This window comes from Hemiscyllium ocellatum, chromosome 35, assembly GCF_020745735.1.
Source record: "Hemiscyllium ocellatum isolate sHemOce1 chromosome 35, sHemOce1.pat.X.cur, whole genome shotgun sequence".
Lineage (NCBI taxonomy): Eukaryota > Metazoa > Chordata > Chondrichthyes > Orectolobiformes > Hemiscylliidae > Hemiscyllium > Hemiscyllium ocellatum.
The window spans coordinates 16,932,658-16,944,978 of record NC_083435.1 but is presented as its reverse complement, the minus strand read 5'-3'; the positions used below and the strand labels follow the sequence as shown (position 1 = coordinate 16,944,978).

Sequence of the window (12,321 nt, the reverse complement as noted above, 5' to 3'; positions counted from 1 at the left end):
AGAAAAATCCATAGCGTGAGATGTTTAAACCAATGAAATTATCACCAATGTATTTGAATGGAAAAATAATGTATAAGTATTAGTGCTGTAAAATCTCCCGTTGCGATTTCCGAAGTCCTTTTTGGAACTCGCCCAATCTTCGAAGATTGAATAAACATCTGTTGCTCCGTCTGTGTGTGTCTCGCAGTATTTCGATTTGCCACGGGAGAAGTGATAGCCGGTGGGGATAAGGGCTGATACCAGTCAACTTGGAGTTCGCCTTTTTGAACTTAACCTTGCGGACAGTCTCCCTTGATACAAGGGTCAAAGGACAGTCCGCGGTTGGCAGAGTTCGGAGGCAGGACCCGGTTGTTCTGAATCAGATCCCTAGAGTTAGAATAGTTAGCCAAGTGTCAGGAACTATTCTCCGGAGATTCAGAAAGCCTAGACAGAAATCACTTATAACACTGACCAAATTACCTCAGAGCTAAAGGGTACAGTGGTAGGGATTGAGGGTTAAAGTCAATACTGCAGATATTCCAACAACTCACCATGGGAGGAGACTCGTTCCTCAATGGTACTACTGGCTAGACATGTGGATGGCACTGTGGTTAGCTCGACTACCCCACAGCATTAGGGGGTGGGTTTGATTCCAGCCTTGGGTAACTAACTGTTCTTCCTGTGCCATAGTGAGTTTCTCCTACATGTTCTATTTTCCTTTCACAGCCCCCAAAAAAGTGCAGATTAGATGGATTTGCCATGCTGAATTACCCATCGTGTCCTGGGATGTGCATGCTGGGTGGATTAGCTATAGGGAGTTGGGTCAATGTGGACTTGATGTGCTGAATAAACCGTAGAATCCTGACACTGTGGGAACAGGCCCTTCAGCCAATCAAGTCCACAGTGACCCTGCGAAGAGTAACCGTTCAGACCCATTTCCCCTACCTTACATTCACCCCTGACTATTGCACCTAACCTTCACATCCCTACACACTATGGGCAACTTAGCACAGCCAATTCACCCTAACCTGCACATCGACAATGTGCAGACTCCACAAGACAGTCGCCCAGGGCCAGAACTGAACCTGGGTCCCTGGCACTGTGAGGAAGCAGTGCTGACCACTGAGCCACCGTGCCACCCACAAAATAGAACACATAGCAGAAAAAGGGAGAACATATAAACTACACACATGATTTGGAGATGCCGGTGTTGGACTGGGGTGTACAAAGTTAAAAATCACACAACACCAGGTTATAGTCCAACAGGTTTAATTGGAAGCACTAGCTTTTGGAGCAACTTGATTTATATATTTCAATGTATAATTTCAGTTACATTACACTGTAAATTTTTGCTATAAATTCTGTGTTACGATCGAGCCCTCCACAATCACCTGATGAAGGAGCGTCTCTCCGATAGCTAGTGTGCTTCCAATTAAACCTGTTGGACTATAACCTGGTGTTGTGTGATTTTTTAACTTTGTAAACTCCACACAGTTAGTCACCCAAGGCTAGAATTTAACCCACACCCCTGACACTGTGAGGCAGTAGTGCTAACCATAGTGTCATCCACATGTTTCATGTGAGGCAGTTTGGGTCAGTGTGCTGGGTCTCTTTCTGCACTGTGGGGACTCTATCCTATGATTGGCACAAAAACCGAGGCTGAACAATTTGCAGCCACCTTTAGTCAGGTGAACCAATGAGTGATCCATTTGGCCTTGTTCTGAGTACAACAGCATTACAGGTACCAGTCTTCTGCCAATTTGATTCACTCCACTTGATGTCCAGAAATAGGTGAAGGTACTGGATGCTGCAAAGACTGTGGGCCATGATGACATTGGGGCCATAACATTGAAGGCTTTGGTCCAGAACTTTCCAGTCCCCTAGCTGGGCTGTTCCAGTACAGTTACAACACTAACAACTGCCTTGCAATGTGAAAACTCCCTAGGTATATTCTGTAAACAAGTTAAGATTACTTACAGCGTGGAAACAGGCCCTTCGGCCCAACAAGTCCACACCGACTCTCCAAAGAGCAACCCACCCAGACACTTTCACCTAACACTATGGGAATTTAGCATGGCCAATTCGCCTAACCTGCACATTTTTGGACTGTGGGAGGAAACCGGATCACCCAGAGGAAACCCACGCAGACACGGGGAGAAACTCCACACAGACAGTCGCCTGAGGTGGGAATTGAACCCGGGTCTCTGGCGCTGTGAGGCAGCAGTACTCACTGCCCACAATGCCAGGTAATGGTCCAACAATTTTACTTGGAAATATTAGCTTTCAGGGTGCTGCTCCTTCATCAGATAACTAGTGAGGCAGGATCATATGACACAGAATTTATAGTAAAAGATCACAGTATCATGCAATTAAAACAATATATTCAACTAGTCTAGACTGTTGTTAAGTCTTTCATCTTCTAGACTGGGTTACAGGTTTTGGTTCATTAATATGTAAATCCCAGAACTTATTTTACTCAAGACAACTTAAGGTTTCATGAAAAGAGATGACATCTCAGCTCAGATAATGTATTAAAAATGTGAGGCTAGATTCTGTCTGTATCCCCGTCCTGAGTCAGACTGGTTCTATTTCCAAAGTAGGAATTTATAAAATGTGATATGGATTGACTGCCTGCAGATTGTGTGCCTTTTGAGCAAAAAATAGAATGTATCTGCAAATAAAATTCTGTTATATATACATATATGCATGTGTGTGTGAGACGGAGAGTGTCAGTGTGCGTGAGGGAGTGTGTTTGGTAGAATGTGTGCATGAGTGTGATGGAGTATAAGCCTGTGAGAGGATGTGTGCAAAGGTGTGAGTGTGGGGTGTGTAAGTGTGTGTGTCTAAGAGAGAGGGTCTATGTGAGTGTGTGAGTATGTAAGAGTGTGTGTGTGTGTGTGTCCAATGTATTGGAGTCACCTGTAGTGTGACATGGGCCCAAGGTCCCAGTTGAGGCCATCCCCATCTGTACCAAACTTGGTTATCAGCCTCTGCTTGGCCACTCTGCATTGCCGCATATCCCAGAGTCTGCCTTGGAGGATGGTCACCCGAAGATCGAGACCGAATGTCCCTGACTGCTGAAGTGTTCCCCGACTGGGAGGGAAAATCCCTGTCTGGCAATTTTTAATTCCATGACACTGTGATCTTTTGCTATAAATTCTGTGTCTTATGATCTTAAGACGTAGGAGTGGAAGTAAGGCCATTCGGCCCACTCTGAAAATTCAAAGCATGAAGCAGAGACTATATCGCTGTGAGCAGGATTCTAACCTGTGCAGGGTACCCCTATTGGATTTCGAATCCAACGCCTTAACCTCTCGGCCATCACAGTTGCACATCTTGTCCCATTAGTTACCTGATGAAGGTGTAAGTGCTCTGAAAGCTAGTACTTCCAAATAAGTCTGTTGGTCTATAGCCTGGTGTTGCAGGATTCTTAACTTTGTCCACCCCAATCCAACACCGACATCTCCACATCCCGTAAACAAAATACAGGACAAATCCAAGCTGGTCAATTACCACCTCATCAGACTCCCTTCGATTATCGGTGAAGTGATGGAGGGAGTCACCAACAGCAGCTATTAAGTGTCACCTGTGTGGCAATAACCTGCTCAGTTTAGGTTCTATCAGGGCCACTCCTCCATTTGAACCACATGGTCCTGAGGTGACCATTGTCCAGAAACTCAATCAGATTTGCCATATGAATACAGTGACTAGGAAGACTGCTGCATGTAACTCAACCCCGACTCTCAAACCTGGTACACCACAGACAAGGCACAAGTCAGAAGTGTGATGGAAAACTCCCCATTTTCCTGGATGAGTGCAGCTTCAACAACACTCAAGAAGCTTGACACCATCTGGGACAAAGTAGCCAACTTGATTTGCATCCACTCCCTCCACCCCCTGATGCTCAGTAGCAGTAATGCACCAAAGATCCTGAGACAGGTCCTTCAAAACCCACAACCTATACTATCTAGAAGGACAAGGGCAACAGATACATGGGAACACCACCACCTACAAGTTTCCTTCCAAGCCACTCACCCTCCTGACTAGGAAATATATCACTGTTCCTTCAGTGTTACTGGGTCAAAATCTTCCCTTCTGGCAGTGGGTGACATGATGCCAATGGGTGACATGATGCCAATGGGTGACATGATGCCAATGGGTGACATTACGCCAATGGGTGACATTATGCCAATGGGTGACAGCAGTTCAAGAAGGCAGATCACTACCACTGTCTTCACCTCGGCTAGGGACAGGTAATAAATGCTGACCCAGCCATTGGACACATAACAGTGAAAACAAAAACACAATTGACTATGATTCAAAATAAGTTTTCCCTGGCCTGCAATACTCAGTAACATTTTAGAAGAATACCTCCAACCTTTTAATAGTATTTTGACACACACTTGCAGTGCCAAGCCTTAGAAAGCTGAGTGAAAATAAGTTTGAAAAACAGGAGTGGTTGAGTTGCATGGTTCTTTTTGACAGACTCAGACTGGGTGAGCCCAATGGGTAAAAAATGAGGTCTGCAGATGCTGGAGATCACAGTTGAAAATGTGTTGCTGGTTAAAGCACAGCAGGTCAGGCAGCATCCAAGGAATAGGAAATTCGACATTTCGGGCATAAGCCCTTCATCAGGAATGGGTGAGCCCAATGCCCATTTCTATTTTTTTTCTAATTTCCTGGATTTATTTTTCTTTTTTGTTATTTTACTAGTGCTTATGTTTCCCCAGCACCATGTTGTGTGTGTACAGGTGTGAGACACAGTGAAAGACAACAGGCGCACAAATTTTTATTCATTTTCCATCACCAGGAAGAAAGGAAATCCAGAGTGCTGGGGGGAACGAGACTGTCACACACCTCCTTCTGGAATGTGCCTATGCAGAGGAAGTCTGGAGAGGAATGCAGTGGTATTTGTCGAGGTTCGTCCCGAGCAGCGCTGTGACGCGGGATTCCGTGCTCTACGGCCTGTTCCCCGGGATGCACACCGAGACGGACATCAACTGCGCCTGGAGGATCATCAACTCGGTGAAGGACGCTCTCTGGGCGGTCCGAAACCTGTTGATCTTCCAGCTGAAGGAGTTGACCCTGACTGAGTGTTGCAGACTGGCACATTCCAAGGTCGAGGACTACGTGCTGAGGGACGCGCTGAAGCTTGGGGCAGCTGCCGCCAAGGCGCGGTGGGGAAAGACCACCGTGTTACATCTGCCTGCCTAAAGAAGAACAGGGGGCCCATGCAGTCGTTTGGGCTCTGCTGACACCTCAGCTCAACATATGGGCATATGAGTGAGAAATGCACAGACCTGTATATAACAATGATAAATTCTGAGCTGTGCATGTAAATGTTGACATGTTTAGATTAGATTACTTACAGTGTGGAAACAGGCCCTTCGGCCCAACAAGTCCACACCGACCCGCCGAAGCGTAACCCACCCATACCCCTACATTTACCCCCTGCCTAACACTACGGACAATTTAGCATGGCCAATTCACCTGACCCGCACATCTTTGGAATGTGGGAGGAAACCGGAGCACCCGGAGGAAACCCACGCAGACACGGGGAGAACGTGCAAACTCCACACAGTCAGTCGCCTGAGGCGGGAATTGAACCCGGATCTCTGGCGCTGTGAGGCAGCAGTGCTAACCACTGTGCCACCGTGCCGCCCAAATGTGTATGGCATTACCTAATGTACAGTCCATCAAATTATTTTATGATTATTTTACGAATAAAGTATATTTTTGAAATAAAAAAAATCCAGAGTGGCCAGTGACAAGCATCATAGGGCAATGCTGCAGTGATCAAAAAACATGGAGGGGAGGGCAGGGATTAAGTCAAAATAGAGTTGGAGGGGGAAATAAAACGCTTCACTCCCTGGGGTGCCCACCTCTCCCTGAACAGCTCAAGGGTGTTGGTAGACAGCATGTGCTCCATCTCCAGAGACACCCTGGGCTCTGATGTAACCGCGGGAGAGGGGCAGGCAGTCGGCCCTATCGACCCCCCTCACCACTGCCCGCTGCCTGGACCTGTTTATGGCCAGTTCGGCCAGGCCCAGGAGCGGTTCTTTTTTGCTACGCAATGGATAGCTCTGACTCCGGGTAACACACAATGACTCGGAGTCTGGACTGGAGTGGTGCGGCAGGGGGGGGGAAAAGAAAAAACAACACTCCTGACTCCGGGACCGAGTGAGTTCGCAGAAGGCGCTAGGGCAACGCAGCTACTCATTTTCCGGATGGTACGCCCCCTTTTTTTACTGAATGCACTCGTTACGTTTGCAAACGAAAGTGTGGCGAGGTTCAGAAGAAATCCAGGCGTGGGCAGGGATTGCATTTTGTGAGCGGGGGGTATTTTTTGGGGGGGGGGATAAAAAAGGGAGAGACAACGTTGTTGCTTTTTTTTCCTCTCTCTCTCTCTCTCTCCTCTCCCTTTGCGAGTGTGAGCCAGCTCAGGGCACAACCTCTGGTCTGTTCCTGCCCAGTGATGTTTGCAATTCAATACCCAACCAAACAGAGGCGGGTTCCTCACACACACCCCCCCCCCCACCCTCACTCCAACCCCGCAGTGACTTCCTGGTCTGCTGTGAAACTGAAAGTTGCGATGGCGTCCTCACAAGTGCTGGAGAGTATGAGGGGCGAGGCGGTCTGCTCGATCTGCCTGGACTTCTACCAGGACCCGGTGACCATCGACTGCGGCCACAACTTCTGCCGGGAGTGCATCCAGGGCTACTGGGCGCCGGTGCGGGGCAAGGTGGCGTGCCCGGAGTGCCGCAGCCAGTTCGCCCAGAGGAACCTCCGGCCCAACTACTTCGTCTCCAACATGGTGGAGGGGGTGAGGATGCTGAGCCTGGGCCACGGGGAGCCGGCCTCCCGGTGCCCCGAGCACGACGAGAGCCTCAAGATGTTCTGCCGGGCGGAGCAGCGGCCGATCTGCGTGGTGTGCTCGGTCTCCCGGGAACACCAGGGCCACCCCGTCTGCCCCATCGCCGAGGCGGCGGAACTCTACAAGGTAAACACAGAGAGAGAGAGAGAGAGCAGAGGTGCATCCAGGAGCCAGGGAGTTTCCCCATAGGGGAGTTCACAGGGGGTTCTGGGTGGTCTCAGTCTCTCATAGTGCAGGGCTAGAGCTACCTAGGGATGAGACCAGGAGCAATGTCTTCACTAAGAGTTAACAACAACAACAAAACCATCACACCACACCGGGTTCTGGTCCACACCGGGTTATGGTCCAACAGGTTTATTTGGAAGTTGTGGTCTCAAGACTCTCAATCATGTTCACCAAGAGTCTTAGAGATATGCAGCAAAGATACAGACCCTACTGTCCAACCTGTCCATAGAATCTTAGAGATATACAGCACGGATACAGACCCTTTGGTCCAACCTAGAGATATACAGCACGGATACAGACCCTTTGGTCCAACCTAGAGATATACAGCACGGATACAGACCCTTTGGTCCAACCTAGAGATATACAGCACGGATACAGACCCTTTGGTCCAACCTAGAGATATACAGCACGGATACAGACCCTTCAGTCCAACCTGTCCATAGAGTTATAGAGATATGCAGCATGGATACGGACCACACCGGGTTATGGTCCAACAGGTTGTGGGATATTAATGGTAAATTAATGTTACTTCTGCAATTCTCAATTATTAGCTAAAAGTTGAAAATGTGTTGCTGGTTAAAGCGCAGCAGGTCAGGCAGCATCCAAGGAGCAGGAGAATCGACGTTTTGCGCATAAGCCCTTCATCAGGAATGAGGGAAGTGTGTCCAGCAGGCTAAGATAAAAGGTAGGGAGGAGGGGCGATGGAGATGTGATAGGTGGAAGGAGGTCAAGGTGAGGGTGATAGGCCGGAGTGGGGGTGGGGGCGGAGAGGTCAGGAAGAAGATTGCAGGTTAGGAAGGCGGTGCTGAGTTCAAGGGATTTGACTGAGACAAGGTGGGGGGAGGGGAAATGAGGAAACTGGAGAAATCTGAGTTCATCCCTTGTGGTTGGAGGGTTCCTAGGTGGAAGATGAGGCGCTCTTCCTCCAGGCGTCATGTTGTTATGGTCTGGCATGGAGGAGTCCAAGGACCTGCATGTCCTTGGTGGAGTGGGAGTGGGAGGGGGAGTTGAAGTGTTGAGCCACGGGGTGATTGGGTTGGTTGGTCCGGGCGTCCCAGAGGTGTTCTCTGAAACGTTCTGCAAGTAGGCGGCCTGTCTCCCCAATATAGAGGAGGCCACATCGGGTGCAGCGGATGCAATAGATGATGTGTGTGGAGGTGCAGGTGAATTTGTGGCGGATATGGAAGGATCCCTTGGGGCCTTGGAGAGAAGTAAGGGAGGAGGTGTGGGCGCAAGTTTTGCATTTCTTGCTGTTGCAGGGGAAGGTGCCGGGAGTGGAGGTTGGGTCGGTGGGGGGTGTGGACCTGACGAGGGAGTCACGGAGAGAGTGGTCTTTTCGGAATGCTGATAGCGTCCTATTAGCTAAAAAGTGTATGCAAGAAAGAAATGGGACTGTAAGACAGACATTTGAACTCAATATGCCTGTATAAACAGGAGGTCTAAACATCTGCTTCCCACTTTTACAGAAACACAGGAACAAACCCCAATTAAAAGGGCTTAGTGATAAGATGCTGTGAAAAGGCAAGGATGTGCCCACAGCAGGATGAGGGCAAATAGCCTTGAGAACAGAAATGAGCATTTTGTTCCACAGACAAAGCCGGATAAGACACGAGATAAGCAGGAGTACTGGTCTTAGGGAAGTGGAGGGTGTAAACAGGGGAGGGAAACAATGAAATAAGAAAAAAACATATAGGAACCAAATTATATAAATATCGAGTATTTGTTGAATTCAGTGTGTTTTGTCCCTGCCTTGTGGACATCACACCCACTTGCAAGTGTGAAATAAAGGGCACTACTGATTCAGATCTTGTCTCGGACTGAAATTATTAAAGTGATGGGGCTTTGTTTCTCACAAGGTTTATTTGGAAGTACCAGCTTTTGGAGCTTCACCAGGTGGTTGTGGAGTATGGGAAGTTGCAAGACTCTAAATCATGTTCACCAAGAGTCATAGAGATATAGAACATAGAACATAGAAAAATACAGCGCAGTACAGGCCCTTCGGCCCTCAATGTTGCGCCGACCGAATCCTACCTAACCTACACTAGCCCAATAACTTCCAAATGCCTATCCAATGCCCGCTTAAATGACGATAAAGAGGGAGAGTTCACCACTGCTACTGGCAGGGCATTCCATGAACTCACAACCCGCTGTGTAAAGAATCTACCCCTAACATCTGTCCTATACCTTCCACCCCTTAATTTAAAGCTGTGTCCCCTTGTAACAGCTGACTCCATTAGCGGTAAAAGGTTCTCAGTGTCTACCCTATCTAAACCCCTAATCATCTTGTACACCTCTATCAAATCTCCCCTAAACCTTCTTTTCTCCAATGAGAACAGCCCCAAGTGCCTCAGTCTTTCCTCATACGATTTTCCTACCATACCAGGCAACATCCTGGTAAACCTCCTCTGCACTCGTTCCAATGCCTCCACATCCTTCCTATAGTATGGCGACCAAAACTGCACACAATACTGCAGATGAGGCCGCACCAGAGTCTTATACAACTGCAACATGACCTCAGGACTCCGGAACTCAATTCCTCTGCCAATAAAGCCCAGTACACCATATGCCTTCCTCACAGCACTATTTACCTGGGTGGCATGGATACAGACTCTTCGGTCCAACCTGTCCGTAGAGTCATAGAGATGTACAGCACGGAGACAGACCCTTCGGTCCAACTTGTCCATGCCGGCCAGATACCCCAACCTAATCTAGTCCCACTTGGCCCATATCCCTCCCAACCCTTCCTATTCACATACCCACTAACCAAATATCCTACATTAATCTAGAGTTGGTGAGTTTGGGGAATTTTGCACCACAGTTGAGGCCACAATGTCTTCAAGGAGGAGGAGTCGAGAAAGGATGTGGGGAGGATGTTCGCCTGGTTAATTCCAGGGTTGAGAGGGTTGGCTGACGAGGAGAGATTGAGTGGCCTGGGACTATATTCATTGGAGTTTAGAAGAATGAATGGGGGAGGTCTTACAGATACACATAAAATGATGGATGGAATTGATAAGATGGAAGCAGGGAGGTTGTTTCCACTGTTGGGTTAACATAGGGGATATAGGGTTAAAATAAGATCAAGATTCAAACTTCAATTCCCCGAATATTGTCCAAGTCTCTGGATTAACAGTCCAGTAAAAATATCACTAGGTCATCACCTCACTTGTACTCCTGTGCTCACCTCCATATGTGCCAAATTCAGCATAGGAAAGAAACAAAACAATTATTGAAGATATACCACATAACTAGCTGTAATAGAGTCAGGCAGTAAATCTGACAGAACTGCGGATGCTGTAAATCAGAAACAAAAACAGAAGTTGCTGGAAAAGCTCAGCAGGTCTGGCAGCATCTGTGAAGAGAAATCTGAGAGTCAACGTTTCAGAACTGTACTGAGAAAGTGTCGTTGGAGCCGAGACATTAACTCTGATTTCTCTTCACAGACGCTAAAGTTTCAGGTCCAGTGATCCTTTCTCAGAACAGTTCTGAAACATAGCCTCTGAGAAAACAAATCAGAGTCAGCTGAGATTTTCCAGTGAGTTTTGTTCTTGTGACTGTAATAACATTGCTTCCTCTTTCCAGATAAAACAGTGCAGCTGTCGGGGGAGGGAATAAAAAAGAAACCAAAGACCCAATTCTGTCCCCTGCAGACTTGCACCTTCCTTTCCTTCAGTGATATACCCCTTTCCTTGGAAAGATGGCAAAGACATGGAGCTTAAATGTGCTGTTGACGAAGCATCCCATCCTGTAAGATGGCACTTAACAGACTGTTTTTTAGCCACAAATTATTCTTTTCTGCACATACTATGATCCGTCCGGAAAATGTACTTCCCGACTACTGAAAGCTAATTGTTCCTTCCTTTGTTCCAGGGCATGCTGCAGAAAAAACTGGATTCGCTGCAGAAGCAGCTGGCAGAGATCAGCACGAGCCAGAAGGCGGAAGAGGCTAATATAAACACCGTGAAGGTAGATCTTTTCCTAATCAACCTGCTCAGCAATGTTATTGCGCACCTCTGGGACCTGAACCAGGCCCCTTGTCTGGCTCAGGGACGCCACCATTGCCCCACAGATGCCAAAGTAAGCCAGTGCTGTATTGATATCAGGAGGAAGTGAGGACTGGAGATACTGGAGATCAGAGTCGAGAGTGTAGTGCTGGAAAAGCGCAGCAGGTCAGGCAGCACTGCACTCTGAATTGATATCAGGCTGAGAGGTCAGCCAAGGAAATGAGCTGCCAGAGAGAGTGGTGGAGGCTAGCACAATTGCAACATTTAAAAGGCATCTGGGTAAGTATACAAACAGGAAGGGTTTAGAGAGGTATGGGCCAAATGCTGGCAAATGGGACTGTATCAGATTGAGATGTCTGGTTGGTGCAGTTAGTTAATCTAAATGGTCTGTTCCTGTGCTGTATGACTATGAGTCTATAAGTGACAAAGATGATTGATGAGGCCAGCACAGTAAATGTTGTCAAAATGGACTTTAGCAAGGCCTCTGACAAAGTCCCTCATAGTAGGCTGATACAAAAATGAAGTCAGATGGGAATCACGTTGAGCTGATTAAAATATACAGACCTGACTTGGTATTAGAAAACAGAGAGTCATGTTGGAAGGGTGTTGGAGGAGAGTGTAGGTGATTAGTAAGTTTGACACAAAGATTGTGTGGTGCTGTGAATAGTAAGGAGGATTGTCAGAGGATAAAGCAGGATATAAGTGGGCTGGAGACCTGGGTAGAGAAGTGGCAGATGCAACGTAATCATGACAAATGCATGTTGGTGCAGTGAAAGGTTTATTACGGGAGGGAAGTATACAGTAAACGGTAGATGCATTTGTATTCAGAGAGATTCAAGCATACAGGTCCACGTTCCCCTGAAAGCAACAACAAGTGGATAAGGTGATCAAACAGACATACTGTATGCTTTCCTTCATTGGCTGGGGTATTGTATATAAAAATTGACAAGTCATGTTGCAACTAGATAGAACTTCAGTTCAGCCATGTTTGGGATACTGTGTGCAGTTCTGGTCACCACACTACTACAAGGACGTGGAGATTTTGGAGAGGCCGCATAAATGTTTGAGCAGGATTTTACCTGGTTTGGAGGGTATTCACTGTGAGGAGAGATTGGGAAAACTTGCTTTTATTGGCACCTGAACATCAGAGCCTGAAGGGTGATCCAGCAGAGGTTTACACAGTTATAGAAGGCCATGGATAAAATGGATAGTCGGGGTCTTTTTTTCTCAGGGTGGAAATGT

General features: G+C 47.5%; 1 protein-coding gene and 1 non-coding gene across 2 annotated transcripts in view; one reads left to right on the top strand and one right to left on the bottom strand.

Moving 5' to 3' along the window:
- Nucleotides 1-12,321, top strand: part of LOC132832552 (uncharacterized) — a 64,852-nt gene that overhangs the window by 38,947 nt on the left and 13,584 nt on the right. Inside the window, exons 11-12 of the mRNA XM_060850642.1 lie at nucleotides 6,485-6,979; nucleotides 10,946-11,041. Of these exons, the coding sequence (XP_060706625.1) occupies nucleotides 6,485-6,979; nucleotides 10,946-11,041 (591 nt within the window). The remainder of the gene's footprint in view (nucleotides 1-6,484; nucleotides 6,980-10,945; nucleotides 11,042-12,321) is intronic.
- trnas-cga (transfer RNA serine (anticodon CGA)) lies at nucleotides 3,226-3,307 on the bottom strand. Its single transcript has one exon. It is a non-coding gene; the product is annotated as a tRNA-Ser (tRNA).